The sequence below is a fragment of the Gymnoscopelus microlampas genome (genome assembly GCF_963454915.1).
Source record: "Gymnoscopelus microlampas genome assembly, chromosome: 21".
In the NCBI taxonomy this organism is placed as follows: domain Eukaryota; kingdom Metazoa; phylum Chordata; class Actinopteri; order Myctophiformes; family Myctophidae; genus Gymnoscopelus; species Gymnoscopelus microlampas.
Window position 1 is genome coordinate 28506280 of NC_139958.1, and position 19775 is coordinate 28526054.

The 19775-nt window shown below is 42.7% G+C and overlaps 1 protein-coding gene across 5 annotated transcripts in view; it reads right to left on the minus strand.

The window, feature by feature from the left end:
* Positions 1 to 19775, minus strand: part of vav2 (vav 2 guanine nucleotide exchange factor) — a 259771-nt gene that overhangs the window by 77644 nt on the left and 162352 nt on the right. For all 5 annotated transcript variants that reach the window (XM_084046572.1, XM_084046570.1, XM_084046573.1 and 2 more), the window contains exon 3: positions 6184 to 6242. In XM_084046572.1, the coding sequence (XP_083902698.1) occupies positions 6184 to 6242 (59 nt within the window). The remainder of the gene's footprint in view (positions 1 to 6183; positions 6243 to 19775) is intronic.

The window sequence follows — 19775 nt, forward strand, 5'->3', positions numbered from 1 at the left end:
GGAAGTACAAATTCACTCAAACTGTGTCATTACGTAGCTATTACCTGACTGATTAGGTCTCCAGAGGGAACATGTGCATTAGACCAGTGCTTCTCAAACTTTTTCATGTCAAGGACCCCTAAATGAATGTATACTTGGCCGCGGACCCCCATCTGAAAATACAGTTTTGCCAAGGACCCCCATACATGATGTGTGGTGTTAAAAATGTCAAAAAATAGCATATGTAGCCTATATTAGGGCCCTGGGGGGGGGTCCCCTGACCCCACTTTAAGAACCCCTGCATTAGACCACGGAACACCATAACTCTGAGTGTGTAGAAATGGAACCAAATGGACCCGTAAGGGTCCATTTGGTTCCATTTCTACACAGTCAGAGTTACAGCCTAACTATCCATCATTTTTCTGGGGACCCCCTGGGACCCCCTCAAGGACCCCACTTTGAGAACCACTGCACTAGACTAGTGCACAGTCCCTCTACGGAGGGAGGTTTCACCGAGTTTCACCGCCCAGCCGTTTGTAAGATTTGCCCTGGACTGGACTGAACTTGACTGGACTGGACTGGACATGATGTCACTGCACTTTTGAAATGCACAACAGCACTTTAGTGTACTGTGCTGGTATAACCTTTTAAAGGACTGCACCATGGCACTTTATGTGCTGTGCTGGTAACTCAGATTAATTGCACGTCACACATATATATTTTTATGTTTGTCTATGTTGTGTTTTTTAGATTTTGTCTTTTTATGATGCTTTTTAGATGTGGTTTTATGTCGCACTGCAAGAGGCTGAGGGGGAACAATATTTCATATTATCTGTGGTTAAGTACATAGAGAAATAGACATATAAAGTGTGACATTCTGACACACACACAGAATTTCTGGGTCTGTTTTTGTCTACGCTTTTCATTCATTTTATTTTTTTCATTTTCCAAATAAAAAGATAATAATAATGAAAAAAGTAGTTGAAAAAAAAACGTCCCCCTCGTGTATTAGAAGGCCAATATCAGTAACTAGAACCAAGGATGGGTGTTTTCAATTAATCTAACATGGTTAAAATGGAGTTTGAAGTTACAATGGTTTATATAGGAATGGGGCGTGTCCGATCAAATGAATATCAAATATCTAAATACTGAATCAAGCTACAACACATTGCCTGCCAAAGACGTTTTAAAACGTGTTTTTTTTCATCAGAATCAGGAGATAACGTGATCCAAAGATGTACTGCTCCATTCACTTCCTGGTTAAAGTATTTGGAAATATTCTGTATCTCCTCTCCTGTGTTGCTTTGGCGAGACTATTTGGCGAGGCTATTTTCAACAGCATATGACAAACGTTTTGGTTTGTTTTGCGGAAGCACAGTGAAACCCTCTGTGATTAGCAACCATCAGGGGATCGATCATACTGGAGATACATATTCTGTGACTACTTCAAAAGGTAAGAAAATAGTTAAAAATGCTGGCAGAGGCTGCAGCCTCTGGCAGTGAAAACAGCTGGCAGTGGGGTGTTCACAAAAGCCAGAGTAGACGTTAAAATGACCCCCAAACATGTTCGAAGTACAGTACCTGAGTACATGTACTTAGTTACTTTACACCACTGCTAAATGCGACGAAAGTGTGTCGCTACTTTTTGCACGACAAAGTATGGCATGAATTTACGAAAAACCATAAAAAGTTGAAATATGGAGATTCTGTCCTACGGCAATAACATGCTCTTTGGACCCAGCCATGCATTCGTCTTATCCCCCCCGTTGCCCCGAAGCAGCAGTTCTATATGTTAGAGAGTTCAGCCTGATTTATATGTAGTTGCACACGGAAAATAGCAGATCTACGTATAAGCTCACACAAGAGACAGACAGTAAGTCATGAAATGGCTGAAAGAAAGATTATTTGTGAGGCCGACTGACTTATATAATAGGCTGACAGAGTGGCAACCTCGAAGACATTGAAACCTCATGTGGTGCAGGGATGCTGCTTCGATAGGTGCCGTCTGATATAATGAAATTACATTCATTAATTTATTTAACCTTTATTTAACCCATTTACACCTGGAATGGTCACTTTTCCATTTGAGCTTTATTTTACACTTTGGCTATTCAAAAATAGCAGATATACAAGCTCATAGCGCGGCACCGAGTGCCGCGCTATGAGCTTGTAGATCTGCTATTTTTGAAAAATCGTGAAAATGTGTGCAAATCTTTGAATAATATATTGTTTAAAGTGAAAAAATCGAACTCTATTCTTTTCCCTGGAACAAAACATTTTGAGATGGGGGTCGGTGGCCAAATATATATCATTTTGGGGGTCCTTGAGATGAAAAAGATTGAGAACCACTGACATAGTAACATAGGTTTTTTCAAAAAACTGTTAGGATTTAGAAGACATTTTGTAGAATCGGCCTCAGGTCTTAATGGGTTAATTCTCGGAGAACACATCAATGGTGCCGAGATTACAAATGCAAGCCAAAGCAGGACAAAAAAATTAAAATGCAATGAAAATGACTAAATGTCACAACATATCAAATGTAGACAGATATGCAAACACACTAATTGCTAATTACATTACATTGTGTGTAATTTAATAAAACAGAAGCAAACCAAGCAAATAAACACACAAATAAATGTCATTATATCTGTTAATTAAATGCAGCAAATAATATGAGGTATATGTGTCTCTGTCTAATTTAATATAGTATATTGTACATTTTGTGTTTGTTTGGGGATTTATTTTATGGATTTTTTATATTGACCAATAAATACAGGCTTGTAACCACTCTGGACTGACATGATATCTGACCTATACAGTATAGAAAATGATAGCCATAAAACTGTGAGACTCCCCATCATTCAAAACCACACTAAAAGCACCTGTCGCACATTGCAACAAGTCTTCGATAAGTCTTCTAGCTAACAACCAGAGTACCGTCAGCCAGTGGTGAAAAAAGTACTCCATTTTTTAAATTGAGTAAGTAAAGGTACCAATACTGCAATTTTAGAAATACTCTGTTACAAGTAAAAGTCTGGAATGAAAAAAGTCAAAATGTACTTAAAGTACCAAAAGTAGAAAGCAATCATTATGCAGAATGTCCTGTTTCACAAGTTTTGAAAATAGCAGATCAACAAGCTTACAATGCGTTGTGAGCTTGTAGATCGGCTATTTTCAAATGGCCTAAATGTATATAGGGCTGAAGTGTATTTTTGTAATAATAATCAAAACCTACAAACTAGTAACTAAAGTTTTCACAAGCTCACAATGTGTCGCATCGCGACGCATTGTGAGCTTGTAGATCTGCTATTTTCAAATGGTCGAAATACATATAGGGCTGCAGTGGTTAAAAAGTTTTCCGATAATCTAAAAAAAGTCTAAAAAGTAACTAAAGTTTTCAAATAATTGTAGTGGAGTAAAAGTACAATATTTGCCTCTGAGATGTAGTGGAGTAGAAGTAAAAGTACAGAAAATTGGAAGTACTCCAGTAAAGTAAAAAATACCTCAGAATTTGACTTAAGTACAGTACTGGAGTAAAGGTACATAGCTCCTTAACACCACCGCCGTCAGCACCCCCCCCACCCCCCACACCTGCGCTCTGTTTTCTGTAAATACACTTTGTATTGCTCCTGGTATTGATGATGATTTGTAACGTCTGTCTTGTAATGGCCTGATTACTGTATGTAAATGAATACATGGGACCACAATGAAAACCAGCCCTCAGGGCCTTTCTGTGTTATCCTTTTTGTTTCGTAAAGTATTCAATCAATCAATCAATAACTCGGCAAATACAGTTTAGCCCTTCCAGCTCATGACACCAATATCTCTCCCTTGCCAAGGAAGTAATTCCCTCTTAATGAGCGGCGGAGGATTAGTTTCCCCACACAGGAGACCTGCAGGATGGAATCCTGGGTATTATTACACAAGGCAAGGTGGACATGATTATAGTTTTGCACTTATGATGTAAAAGGGATTAACTCATCAAGGCCTGAAGCTGATTCTACAAAAAACAGTCTTCTAAATCTAAATGATGCTATATCAGTGGTTTTCAAACTTTTTCATGTCAAGGACCCCCAAAAGTATATGTATTTGGTCACGGACCCCCATCTCAAAATATTTTGTTCCAGGGACAAAATATTTAGAAGCAAAGATTTGAGTTACAAATGTTCGCTTTGAAAATATATTAATTCAAAGATTTGGAAAAAAAATCTCGATTTTTCAAAAAATAGCAGATCTACAAGCTCATAGCGCGGCACTCGGTGCCGCACTATGAGCTTGTATATCTGCTATTTTTGAATAGCCCAAAGAAACCTAAAATGACACAGATGCGTTCCCAGTCTTAATGGGTTTAATATTAACGCAGAAATAAGTGAACGTAAGCCAGGGATCCGATTGATGAATAACCCTGAAATGCACAGTGATTAGCACATTGGTCAGTGTGGACACTACGGGCAGTGAATTAATCACCCTTCAGCAGGCTGTGTTTATTAACCCTTTCAATCCTGTGTGTGTAATTTTAAGATTTCTTTGGCTATTCAAAAATAACAGATCTACAAGCTCATAGCTCAAATGTGTGCAAATCTTTGAATACCTCAAATCTTTGCTTCTGGGGGGGGGTCCCTGGAATTAAACATTTTGAGACGGGGGTCCGCGGCCAAATACATGATCTAAAACGGTTTTCTAAATCCTAACAGTATGTTGCTATATCAGTGTTGTGCTCCGACTTTTCCATGTCAAGGCCCCCCCAAAAATGATATGTATTTGGCCGTGGAGCCCCATCTCAAAATATGTTGTTCCAGGTACCCCCCAGAAGCACACATCGGAGTTAAAAATGTTCACTTGAAAACAATTTTTCAACATTTTTTCAACATTTTTTCAACATTTTTTCAACAATTTTTCAACAATTTTTCAACAATAAAAAAAAAATAGCATATCTATAAGCTCCGCGCTATGAGCTTGTATATCTGCTATTTTTGAATAGCCAAAGAAATCTTAAAATGACACACAGATGCGTTCCCGGTCTTAATGGATTAATGCGCTCTCTCCCCTATATTACTCATTCTTTTTCACTCTCTCATCTCTCTCTCCGTCTTCTCTCTCTTCACATCCTGGCATGTGTCCTAATGGGTGCGCTCCATCAACTCATTACTCCACTGGGTAAAACGCCTTTTTTTTTTTTACGTGCCAGCGAACCACACTGTGCTCCAAGCCGATTGAGCAAATGAAGAGAAATCACAAAACCGTTCCCGGCCCCATGCCCCCGCGATAAAGCCGTTTGAAGGATTTTCTCGGCTTTGCCATTATCCGAGAAAATATGGCTGCCGTGGCAGACAATGAACTGTTCTGACACAGACATTAGTGTTCATGCTGTACTACACAAATTATTACAGGGAAGACTGATGGATGCAGACAGACCGCTGAACGCGTTTTGCGCTTGCATCAAACTTGGGGACTTTTACTTGAGGTAAAGTGGATGAATGTTTCTACCCATCAAGTGTGACATAAGAAAAAAAAAGGCTGTAAATTGTCTCTTTTCAGGCATAAAAAAAAAAAAAGCCTAGGAACTACAAAATATAAAATTCAATTTTTTGAAAAGGGTGTTAACTCTTTTTTCAAAAATAGTACTCAAAAACTGGCAGCAGTTTACAGTACATGGTAAAACATAGGAACATTTTTATTTATTTCTCCGTTTATTTTTTAACATTGAAGTGAATGGAGCAGCAACTTTTTGTTAAATGTTATCTCCTGGTTCTTTGTGAAGAACGGAAAAACGGAAAAAACAAAAAAATAAAGAATAATTTTAGATTTTTTTAAATGTTATTTATAAATGTTTTTGGCAGGCAAAAGCTTCATTCTCAAAAACGTTTATCAACGTTTTTGGCAGGCAGAGAGAAAAGTGATATGTTTAGTTAAAATAAGTGTTAAATAGCTCTACATTCTGCAATCACTACTATAAAGTGTTTGTTCAGTAGCAAGGGGTCTCCCTGTTCCTGAACTGAAAGAGGCGGTTCTTACTGCGTGTCCACATCACCTTCACATGTGTTCACAGCAGAGCATGTTCAGACACTTCTGTGAACAAGCATGAACATATAAAATAACCGATCTACAAGCAGATGATCTGCTACTTTCAACGCGTGACACCACACGCAATGGCGCACGTCAAACCCTTAAGTGAGGAAATGCTGAAAAAGAAAGCAAACATACCTGATGCCTTTGATCTGCGCAATGCTATGGTGGGAGATCCTCGACAGAGCGGAGATCACCTGGAAAAAAAGAGAGAAAATAAACCGTCAACAACAACAAACAAACAGTCATCAACAAGGACAAATCACACAAAACAAACCAAAACAAACAGAGTGCCCTCAGTGCACCGAGGGGCCCATCTGTAAATGAACCGTATGTTAATTTACAGATGACCCCCATTTCAGCCTAGTCGTTTTTTTGATCATCCCTTAAGGATGATTATGGAGGATAAAGTGCACGTTTCTATAGCAACCGAACTCATGTGCATGCAGCCCCACACGCGATTGTGTGTAAACATAACGCAGCTAATGTGGTGCTCTGTCACGGACAGGCGCCACTTTAGTCTGATCACAGATGCACGCCCCCGTGTCTGCACAAAATGCTCTACTCACACACACACACATGTACACGCACACGCACACACACCCCTTGACTTCCCTTGCTCTTTTCCAGTCACTATTCATCCTTCCATCATGTCTCTATAGCTTGATTTACACTATGTCACACAGCTGTGCATACATTACGTTTATTACGCGGCTTGGTTGAATGCTTGATTCTGATTGGTCAATCGCTGAATTCAGCTGTGCGTTATTTCTTGATAATGACCGATGAGCTCTATAACAAACCGCTCAGAGCACCCGCTCATATCAATCTGCGCCGCTTGAGTTAATGCCGTATCCAACATGACAGCCATGTAAACAAACACACCATGTCATTTACAACTAAACGTTGCTCTCAAGAATGTTTTTGAAAACATTTGGAAGCGATAAATAGACAATGCAGTAACCAAAAATGTATTCTATTTGAGCCACTACACGTCCATGTTTTCCGAGGCGACCGTGTCCGCCCAGCGCACCACTTATGGAATACTTTCATTGAGTTTGTATCTGCTTGTTTGTAGATCTGGTATTTTTTTTGCCGTTTTGTTTCCGTGAAGCATTTTTTCATTTTTTAACAGAAAATAGTGACATCTGCGTTAATGTGGCTAACTCCGAATCTGAAAAAAAGGCTTTTTTTGCTGTGTACTGTAAAGCAGATCGGTAGATGGTGATGAATTTTGAATTAATTTTAGCTTCCGAGGCACGACATTGATTTGCGGTGTGAGATGTACGACGGTGTCACGACCGCGTCAAACGTAAATCAAATTGGCGGTTGGGTATGTTTTGTGATGGCCTGTCAATAGTCCTCTTGTGCGGGGTTTCCAGAGAGCTTAATCCAATCACGGACGGGGGGGGGGGGGGGGGCTGGCCCTCTCTACTGTTAATACCCATATGGCTGCAGGTCAGCTTTCATTCAATTTGACACACGATTGATGGCCAGTGGCCATGCATTCACTCCAGGGCTGCTTGGCCAGGAGGAAAGCCCCCGAGTTCAGTAATAGGTACAAATGGGCTTCACTGGGCCCTGGTTGTGTGACCGGGTGGCCACGTCGGCCATCATGTTTCTAAATATACAAGTGTTGGTCTGCATGTGTTTTTTAAGAAAAAACAAAGTAACTAGTAACTCAAGTTTTCCGATTATCATAGTGGAGTAAAAAGTACAACATTAAAGTAAACAATGCTACAGTACTCGAATAAAAAAATGTACTTAGTTACTTTCCACCACTGTCAGTCTCACAGTCCCTTGACTGGCACAAAGGGATATACAGTACACTACACTGGTGTGTGAATGCCAGGGGCCTGTGAGGTGGACTGGACAGATGAAGGTAAGATATTGCTTTGGGGGGCTACTGAAACTTGACGGGTGGAAACCTCGGATGTCCAGAACCCTTCCTTTTATTATTGCTATTTAACAATATAGTGATATATATAAATAGTGAAAATAGCCAATCTACAAGCTCACAATGGCTCGTGGTGCGAGGTGTTGTGAGCTTGTAGATCTGCTATTTTCACTATACACTCTTGTATGATGAAGTGGGACATACATTTACAACAAATCCTTTATATTATGGATATACAAGGTTTTCTGCTCGACAGCAACGATATCACTCCATCATGTGTGAGGAGTCTTTTTTTCTTCTTCATATTCCTGGAGGGCTATAATAGAAGAAGCTTTATTCTCCAGCCTGTGGCCCCCCTGGAGTTAAGACCACCCCGGAGGACAGGAGACGAGAGGGTGAATCAATAATGTGTGAGAGAGACTCAAAGGCTTTGGTTTGGACCGGAGGAGGATAGCAGAGAGGAAAGGGCGCGTTGCAGACAGACGCGCATGTAGAGTGATTTAACCACATGAACCCTAGCGTCCCTATACTGTTCTGGGTGGAACATTCGGCCAGCAAATCATAAAAATCACATGACTTTGTCTGCAGTGGTGCTATGCATGCTCTGAAAATGTCACGACAACCGTATAATCTACAATTTGCATTCCCCAAGCCCATGACACATAGTGTGTGTGTGTGTGTGTGTGTGTGTGTGTGTGTGTGTGTGTGTGTGTGTGTGTGTGTGTTATACAGCTATAAATCAAATTGCAAGCATTTACCGACTTCCTCACGGCAATCCTCAGTATATGACATGCCTGAAGTACAGAAAACTATACATTCTAAATGTTAAACTTCATACCTCGGTATTTATGCACTTCAGCAGTGTCGTATGGAAGGCAATGATGATAACATTGCCTTCCATGGGTTTTCACCGGAAAACCCAGGCTGGCGCAGCAAATGGCTTGTCTCCACTGAGAGTACGGTGCCCTATCTGGCTCAATCCCAGTACACAACTGTCGTGTTGTCTGATCCACCCTGGCTGGACTACAACTTAACCCATTGATACCTGGAACGCATCTGTGTCACTTTAGATGTCTTTGGCTATTCAAAAATAGCAGATATACAAGCTCATAGCGCGGCACCGAGTGCCGCGCTATGAGCTTGTAGATCTGCTATTTTTGAAAAATTGTGAAAATTATTTTTCAAATATTTTTTCCTGATTTTTTTTTTTTTTTTTTTTGAAAATGTTTAGAAGCGGCCTCAGGTCTTAAAGGGTTAATAGTGTGTGGAAGAAAACAAAATCCCATCTCGTCTGTGTTCTGTGTATTTCTCCACAAAATCTTGTTGTGAAACGACGATGTCAATCATCGGGACAACGGACTGTGCGCCCAAACCATGGCACACACTGCGGTAGCTCCGAACACGTGGAATGGTGACAAGTCATAACACTGAACTACTGCTTCCCGTCTGGCCTGCCAGCGTGACCGGGGCAGTGTGCCACATCAGGGTTCTGCCTGCAGCATGCGGCCATGTGGGCTGCGTGCCATATCAGGCTGTCCCTGCCGCATGCCCATGTGGGCAGTGTGCCACCGCCATAGTAGAGCACAATGGGGCTTTAGGCCTTTGTGATGTATTAAGTACTCTTATCAGGGCTTTAAACACACTGCGAAGCACTAAGCCACTTTTTCTCAATAGCAATTTATTTTTCTCTCTCACCCTACTCAATGTTCTATCAGTTTCTCTCTCTCTCTCTCTCTCTCTCTCTCTCTCTCTTCATCCATTTGTAACTCTGAGAGTGTACAAAATGGAACCAAATGGACCCTTACAGGTCAAATGAACACCGGAGACTTTGACTGTGTATGTTAAGGAGGATGTGTAATGGCAGAGTGGGCCCATATTGGAACCACCAAGGCGTGACTGGCCATTACATGGGTCTTTAGCCACACAGAGAAATAACCCCTCATCATCCTGGTTCACCAGAGGACCCCGTGGACACTCGTAAAGTGGTTAAGTTGCAAATGAACAGGACACATACATATTCATGTAGGGGCATTAATAACAATGCTGTGTATAATCGCTGCACTCACCACAGCTGTGTGTGTGAGTGTGTGTGTGTGTGTGTGTGTGTGTGTGTGTGTGTGTGTGTGTGTGTGTGTGTGTGTGTGTGTGTGTGTGTGTGTGTGTGTGTGTGTGTGTGTGTGTGTGTGTTTACTTGTATTATGGTACTATGTGTGTATAGTATAGACTTTGAGAAATAGATATTGCGCATAGGACCATTTTCCTGGAGAGAAATTGTCGTTCAGAAACATTAAAAACCTTTTAAAAACATGGTAAAAATGTCATTTATAAAATTACCATCCTACTTTTTCTGTCCTATAGTAATACAAACGTGTGTGTCTGTGTGTGTGCATGTGTGTGTGTGTGTGTGTGTGTGTGTGTGTGTGTGTGTGTGGTGCCCTGCACTTCACGTTAGCCATTAGCTCATCTGGAATGCTAAACGACGGCGGCACTCGTCTCATTGAGATGTACTAAGCCCCTGCATTGTGTGTCAGGAGCAGAGAGGGCTAGAGGAGAGGCGGAGTGTCTGCACACCTGCTGCGGAGGAGAGGGCGAGATAACAATTTTCACCTCTTTGACGAGGAGGGGGGACAGCTGGCTCGGCTACGGTGTCGAGGCACAAGCACGCCCAGGAGTGGGTAATGAGGCAGAGAAGGAGAGGTGGCGTGTGCGTGCGTGTGCGTGTGTGTGTGTGTGTGTGTGTGTGTGTGTGTGTGTGTGTGTGTGTGTGTGTGTTTTGGGTGGAGGTTTCCATCATCTTCCCCTGTATTAGTCTCAGCAGACACCCTCAGGGACGCCATCTGTAATGAGGAATTTATCCCGCTCAATGTGGGAACGCATCTACAAATGTCTTCTAAATCCTAACAGTGCGTTTTTCAAACCATTGTTGCTATATCAGTGGTTCTCAAACCGTTTTCATGTCAAGGACCCCCACAAATGATATGTATTTGGCCGCGGACCCCCATCTGAAAATGTGTTGTTCCAGGGACCCCCCAGAAGCAAAGATTTGAGTCAAGTGTTCCCTTTCAAAACATATATATTCATAGATTTGCACACATATTCACGATTTCTCACATTTTCACGATTTCTCATAGCTTGTAGATCTGCTATTTTTGAATATCCCAAAGTATAAAATAATGGTTATAGCTAGGAATCTAAAATGACACAGATGCGTTCCCGGTCTTAATGGGTTATACCACGGCGTACGCCAGTGCGTTGTGAGCTTGTAGATCTGCTATTTTCGGCGTGCAACACCGTCACGGCCGGCTGTTAGCTGAGTGGGTAGAGAGGCCATCGGTCGCTGTTTCACCGCCCCCCAACCACCCCCCCCCCCGCCCGACTCGCCCAGTCTGTGTGGAAGTGTCCCTGAGCAAGACACGTCCCTCCTAACTGCTCCCCAAGTGCTGTATTAATAGCGCACACTGCTCCTATAGTTAGGATGGTTACATGCAGAGGACAAATTTAAATGTGCGGCGACAAATACAACAAACACAGCAGCGACTATAATTCAGGCTTATGGCAGCCAACAGTGAGCCATAAGCCACCTCACATGTAACTCACTCAAGAAGCGTTCACTTGGTTTAAATACACACGTGTGTTTTCAACCGTCAGATGGACAAAGTTTAAGAAAGCGCAAGAGAGTGTTAAGCAAGGGATAAGGTACGGATAGCTGGTCATTATTGAAAAATAAATCCCGACAGGGTGATTATCCACCGACGCGGCTACTTAATAAATAAATAAATTGACCCAAAATTGACAAACTCACGGGGTGCGTTGCGATGTTTCTGAAGCATTCGCACCATAAGAGAGCGATGTACATGTGCTACTTTGATACGCTTTGTGCCAGCGTATCAAAGTAGTACCGTACGGTGCCACAGGGGGGCAGAGTGGGAGGCGCCAAAGAACAGATGGCAGCGTAGGAACCCTGTGTGACCGACCGTCATCAATAATGGACAGGCAGAGTCAGGGGACGGCCCCAGACCATGTGGGTCCTACTGCCCCACTGCCTCCGAGACCATGTGGGTCCTACTGCCCCACTGCCTCCGGGAGACGGGAGACGGGAGCACCCCCCGAGCACCCCCCCCCCCCCCCCCCCCCCCCCGAGTCTCTCTGACTGTTGTGTGTCTCTCTATCTGTCTCTATCTGTCTTTCTTTGTGTTGTGTGTATCTCTATGTCTGTCTTTTTCTCTGTTGTGTCTCTCTATCTGTCTCTATCTGTCTTTCTCTCTGTTGTGTGTCTCTCTGTCTCTATCTGTATTTCTCTATGTTGTCTGTCTGTCTGTCTGTCTGTTTGTCTGTCTCTCTCTCTGTGTCGTTGTCTGTCTGTCTGTCTCTTGTTGTGTGTCTCACTCTCTTTTGTCCATCTCTCTCTCTCTCTCTCTCTCTCTCTCTCTCTCTCTCTCTCTCTATGTATATCTCCATCTCTCCTCCTTGTAATTACCTCAGTCTCTCTAGCGGTACAAAAACAAATGAGTGCCACTCTCCTCAGAAAAGGCTTCTGCACACACATGCACCGTACTTTTTATAGCTGCTCTGCTGCCTCCATGCTGAGCTCCTACATAAACGATGAACCTGGCATAACCTAGCAACAGTCACGCGTGCACGTGTGCCGTGCACAGACCCAACACACACCCTCACACGGGGGAGCGTCTCACGTCACATTTGTACATTTCTAACATGTCCTCGCTCGTACCCCTGTGCATTACGTGTGGCTTCTCACGCGCAGTGCGTGAGGAACTTGCATGAATGTATGTATGCGATATACTGATAGTGAAATGTTTTATTATTGTGAATAATGTATATTAATGTCTAGACTAGCTGTCACTAAGGCGGCAGCTAATCCGTATTATAAACAAATACACATAAACATTAAATTAAACCGGCAGCTGCGTGGTTACTGGGAATTTCCCAGGATCCCACTGGCATGTGAATGTGATTCCAAACAATTTTGTTTTGGGCGGAGGAGTGCTCGTTTTTGTTCACCCCACCCCCTTGCGTATGTGGTAAGGTGTTACAGCAAATGCATGACTTTTCAAATCCCTTGAGAACAAGGCAGACAGCGAGGAATTTTGACGTCTCTCCGGGACCTAAACTAGCGAAACTAGCTGATCTACAACAGCTATTATCGATTAATGGGGTAGACGCGCTATTTTCACTACTTCTTCAAAGTTGTATTTATTTATTATTATTTAGGGAATTTCTTAGATGTTTCATTTATTTGTGTTTTGACATTTTTAAAAGGAATAAAACGAATATTGACCATAAAAGTGGGTCCGCCACCCAGTAATGGATCCCGACCCACTGTTTGGGCTGGGTCACCGTTTCCCAAACATTAGGTCGGGACCCATATTTGGGTGGCGGACCAATTGTATGGGTCGCGAGTAAATATCCGCTTTTCTTACATTAAAAAAAAAAAAAAAAAAAATATATATATATATATATATATATATATATATATATATATATATTATTTCAAAAGATTAAAAAAAGTTTAAACAAAACAATCACGACTTTTCATCAATGGAAAACAATTTCAACATTTCTCAAAAGTATTTCATGAATAAAATGAACACATCTTATAATATTATAATAAATAACAATAAAGAAGTAGTGAAAATAGCAGATCTACAAGCTCACAACTTGAGCTTGTACATTCTTGAGCTTGTACATTTTCACTAGTTTGGGTCCTGGGTAAAAAGACTCATTTCTCTTTTGGGTCTTGAGCTTAAAAAGGTTTGGGAACCACAGTGGATTAGATTATGATGTGAACCAAAAAGAGCGCTTCCTCCGCACGACTCTCTCTCCGTCAATCACAGTGACTTCATTAGAAACAATAATACACAGTCATCTGGCCCATCGTGCAGCAGAGAGCCTGTGGGAAGGCCAAGGGTGTTCACTAACAACCCAGAGACCTCATTCGACCCGCTGCATGCTGCTACCAGACCAACTGGCTGCAGGCCTACAGACAGACAGACAGCATACATAATGCTGCCAAACAAATGAACTGAACTGAGGCTGTTGCATAAAAACACACACACTTAATCAGCAGACTGTGAAGTCCTGCGTGTTCATTTAGCACACTGGGTTATACGCATGGATTTAACACTGAGGACTTTACTGCGGAAGGAGGGCGAGCAGCGGTTTTACTAGTCGTTCGCAGTAGCCTCGGCGGGGCTTCTTTCGCTCTACATTAGAAGAGTTGGGAACGGTAGGCGTTGTCAGATTCTAATACAGCCCAAATACCCTATCTCAGCATCAGCCTCAGTGGCTTGCCTCGTTAATCACTAGACCCCCAACCCCAAACTCCTGGGTTTGACTCCCGCTTAAGACATCACTTTTTCCAACAACCGTGGACTACTTTTTTCACCGATAAAGTATAGTTTTGACGGAGGGGTGCAGTCTTTAAGCGAACTTGAGCCACGAGAAGCACCACCGAGCACGCTAAAGTGCGCGAGTTGCCGTGCTGAACGTTGCAAGTTAGCTTGAGACATGATTCTGTACCGATAGGCACAGAATCGTAAATTATCGCCCCCCCCCCCCCCTCAGGCAATGCCAGCGCGAGCATCATTTTCCACCACGGAGTACTGTCCTCCTGCCCCCCCCCCCCCCCCCCCCCCCCCCCCCCCCAGCTACTGAGAATGGTCAGTAAAACGCTGGTCGCGGAAGGAGGACTGTCATGGCAGTGGCTCTCAAAGTGGGGTCCTTGAAGGGGTTCCAGGGGATCCCCAGCTAAGTTAGTTGATATACCATCAACATTAGTTTCACAACTTTAACCCCATGGCTATTTGAAAATAGCAATCAATGAGATGCTTGTAGATCTGCTATATATATTTTTGTACTAATATATATATATATATTTCTTTTTATTTCAACATTTAAATCGTCTATAGGGGTCCCTGGTGAAATACGTATTCATTTGGGGGTCCTTGACATGAAAACGTTTGAGAACCACTGCGTTATGTTACAGTATGTGTGTTGGTATCTGTGTAATGTAATGTAATGTAATGCCGATGATGCAGATGAATGTCTGGTTTCGCAAAAATGGTTGCATTACAAGTCTCTGCACATTTCTACGTACATCAATATGAATTATCGACGGAAGATATCTCGACTCAAGATCCATTACGGGGCTTATTTAGACTTTAAAACCTTGACCATTGATTTTATCTTGGACCTCGCCCTGGCCTGACGGGGAAAGGTTAGCGGTGGCTAACACGTACAAATTGCACTTCAATGGATGGCGTTGGCCCCGGCTGATAGCTGCCAATGTGTGTGTGACCTGTCCCATTTCACGCTAGGTCAGCGGACGTGGGCCATGCTCCCTCATGTGTGACCACAAGATGTGTGTTGCACTTCGTTAAGACTCACATCGGTTCACACGATGGTATGCACACACGTACGCACGTACGCAGGTGCAAACCGGTGGTGGAAGAAGTACTCAGATATTTTACTTCAGAATATACTATACTAAATATAAAAATATACTATACTATACAAAATATATAACATATACCAAAAGTAAAAGTACTAAAATGTACTTAGTTACTTTACACCACTGGTGCAAACAAACACAGGTGCACCGTGCTAGCGGTGCACCACACACACACACACACACACACACACACACACACACACACACACACACACACACACACACACACACACACACACACACACACACACACACACACACACACACACACACACACACACACACACACACACACACAGATCAATAGTGAAGTAGCCTGTGGGGCATCATGCAATATTGCTCAATGAGACAGGTCCTGGTGTGGAAGGGGGCTTAGGGGAAGATGATCCTGGTGTCCAGGGGGTAGATAAGAGGAGAGAGAGAGAGAGAGAGAGAGAGAGAGAGAGAGAGAGAGAGAGAGAGAGAGAGAGAGAGAGAGAGAGAGAGAGAGAGAGAGAGAGAGATAGAGAGAGAGAGAGAGAGGGGGATGGGTTCACCCTCACAGTGCAGAACCACATGAAGGACCACAGCATGGATTTACATCCCTGGGACTGTGTCCCCTATAAACCACTAGCACAGGGCTAAATGTCTTAGTTAAGTGGCAGACAGAAGTGCTGACTGAATGGCTCTGCAACACAACGGACGAGTAAATCTGCACCGGCCCGAAAGCCGCGGGGTACGCCCAGCGTCGGACCGCCAATAACAGAGGATCGAACCACAATAACGGAGGCAGCGCGCGGTGCCGCTGTCTCTGTAATGAATATGAAGAGCCACTGATCAAATATGCACTGATGTGATTATTACGGCTGATTTGTTTGCCCACATCGCCCGACCATTCATTGAGAACGCATGCAGTGGATGGAGTGTGGGGAGGGGTCACTGGTGGAAAAAGTACTCAAATGTTTTACCTGAGTAAAAGTATCAATACTGCAATGTGGAAATACTCTGTTACAAGTGAAAGTACGGAATGAAAAATGTACTTGAGTGAAAGTACAAAAGTATTGGTATCAAAAGGTACAAAAGTAGAAAGAACTCATTATGCAGAATGTCCTATTTCAAGTTTTCAAATGTATAAAATCTTTTGAAAATAGCAGATCTACAAGCTCACAATGCGTCGCGATTGTGAGCTTGTAGATTTGCCATTTTCAAATGGCTGAAATGTGTAGAGGGCTGAAGTGTATGTTTTGTAATAATAATCCAAATCTACAAAGTAACTAGTAACTAAACTTTTCTAATAATTGTAATGGAGTAAAAGTACAATATTTGTCTCTGAGATGTAGTGGAGTAGAAGTAAAAGTTAAAAAAAATCCTGAAAAGTCTACTTAAGTACAGTACTTGAGTACATGTACTTAGTTACTTTCCACCACTGCCCACATCGCCCGACCATTCATTGAGAACGCAGTGGATGGGGCGTGCGGTGGGGCGGGGCTGAGCAGTGTTGAACACAGCAGCCTTTGGGACTTTCCGGTATGGAACTCGCCCCGGCAAAAGCAGGTGAGAGCAGCAGCTGGCGAACATCTGGTGACTCAGCATATCGACACACACAGGGGGCTGCCCGCCCGGCAACATCGTTGGGATGAGTTCAGACATATATCACTGATGAATTAACCACAATAACCCCGTCATCTCCAGTTTGGTCATGTCCTTATAGGCGGAGGTCTATACATGCTTCATTTATACAAGTTGTTTGGTGGTGTGTTCGTGGTCTCTGCTGACCAGGCATGAAATAAATAAAACCAAGATAACACTTATCTTACTATGGCTTCAATCTTAATTGCTAAGGTAGGTGTGTGTGTGTGTGTGTGTGTGTGTGTGTGTGTGTGTGTGTGTGTGTGTGTGTGTGTGTGTGTGGTCTATGATAGGTTATTGATTGGGTGAGAATGTTAGTGAGCAGTGTGTGTGTGTGTGTGTGTGTGTGTGTGTGTGTGTGTGTGTGTGTGTGTGTGTGTGTGTGTGTGTGTGTGTGTGCGTGTGTGTGTGTGTGTGTACGCGTGCGTGGTCTATGATAGGTTATTGATTGGGTGAGAATGTTAGTGAGCGTGTGTGTGTGCACGCATGTGTGTGTGTGTGTGTGTGTGTGTGTGTGTGTGTGTGTGTGTGTGTGTGTGTGTGTGTGTGTGTGTGTGTGTGTGTGTGTGTGTGTGTGTGTGTGTGTGTGTGTGTGTGTGTGTGTGTGTGTGTGTGTGTGTGTGTGTGTGTGTGTGTGTGTGTGTGTGTGTGTTCGAGAGATAGAGACAGACAGACAGACAGAGATACAACAGTATATAATTCCTGGCCTCCTGAGTCCATCTGTACATACAAGAGCCACTTGTAAAGCCAACATCCAAGCCATTAAAAGCTCTAACGCTGAACAACTTGAGCATTCCCTGGAGGATCATGTCAAAACTCACTTGCCCCCCAATGCCATTTCTGTCTTTCCCATGCTCTCCCCAACCGTGTAGACATCGTGACAATTTCCTGCAGAGGCTTTGGGCTCAGAGGGCCAAGTAAAGCTGCCCTTTACAGATAAAAGCAAGGCAGAAGGGAGGAAAAAAAAAAGCCCAGCCTTCCGTACAATGCCCCGGGGGTCAATCTAGAGAGGCAAGTAAATAAAACTTCTTTAGTCGTTCACGTTTCTTATCTTTTCTCATAGCGGTTACAGGATTAAAGGGCCTGATCCTGGCAGAAGGACAGCACCGTGTGCACGTTTAGCCCATTAAGACCTGAGGCCGATTCTAAAAATGTTTTCTAAATCCAAAATGTTTTTTGAAAAAATATATAAAAAATATTTTTTCACGATTTTTCAAAAATAGCAGATCTACAAGCTCATAGCGCGGCACTCGGTGCCGCGCTATGAGCTTGTATATCTGCTATTTTTGAATAGCCAAAGAAATCTAAAATGACACAGACGTGTCCCCGGTCTTAATGGGTTAGTACATTGATACACTCATAATGTCTGTTGCCATTTACAGACAACACTGTGTGGATAGTGCTGAGGTTGGTGAAGTTACCCAGAAGTTCAAACGACGCAACTTTACAGTCACAATGATGTTAGCAGACATAAGCACGGCATACGTGTACGTCACAAATAGTGGCATCTGACGTACCTAGGCCTGTCACAATTATGACATAATAGTCTAATCGCAATTATTTGATATAATCGCAATTGTTTATGCATGATCGTCATAATCAATTCCATGTTAAAAAAATGTATATTTTCAAAAAATGCCAAAAATAGTTGAAATAGCAGATCTATAAGCTCAAAACGCGTCGCATCGCATTTTGAGCTTATAGATCGGCTATTTCCACTATTAATGTTTATTTTTAAGTATAAAGTAATTCAATATGTGTTATTTGTCATATCTGCAGAAATGCATTTTAAGTCATAATGTTCCATTAATTGTCAACGACAGAAACACAATTAAATCGTTAATCGCAATTATTTGAGTGATAATTAATCGCACCGCAGTCAAACACAGTGTTAATTGAAACCTTTTACAGTTTCAAAGGTAGATTAACACCCCGGTTTTGGCCGCGCGCGTCCGCGGAGAATTATCACGAGCCCAAATTGAGCTAATGGCTTTAAATCAAACATGCAGAGCAGAGTGAATCATCTAATATCACACAAAAGAGCTCAAAATAGAGCTGTGAGCGTCTCTGTGAGCTGTCGATAGGCAGACGAGCTGCACACCTCCCAAACGGGTCACACTTTCCAACGTGTAGGAGCAAAAGGTGTGTGTGTGTGGGCAGAGAGAGAGAGAGAGAGAGAAAGAAAAAGCGGAAATTGACAAATTTGTAGGACAAGCTTCCATTGTATGACCTTTACAGAGAGAAGTATCGCAGTGAGAGCTCTCATGGTCTCTGGGTTACTGTGCTGTTGATAAAAAAAACGCAGGCGTTTCTTCCCATCGCTGAGTCTCCCCCTCCCATGGCAACAAGCAGGCCAATTCTCTGCACTATTACTCATGATCACAACACCCTGCTGAGAAAACCACACACCTCCTCCATGAGCTGAGACGACTCCAAGAAAAGAGGCCTGGAGCCAGACCCATGTATGTATCGGCCATTACATGACTTTTTGTATGACATCGGTATCGGCAATTATCAGTAAGTAAAAGTATCGACACTGCAATGTAGAAGTACTCTGTTACAGGTAAGAGTACGGACTTCTAAATTTAGCTTGAGTAAAAGTACAAACGTATTGGTATCAAAATGTACTTAAAGTACTAAAAGTAAAAATACTAAATGTTTGAAAATAGCAGATCTACAAGCTCACAACGCGTCGCGATTGTGAGCTAGTAGATCGGCTATTTTCAAATAGCCTATGTATAAAATAGGGCTGAAGTG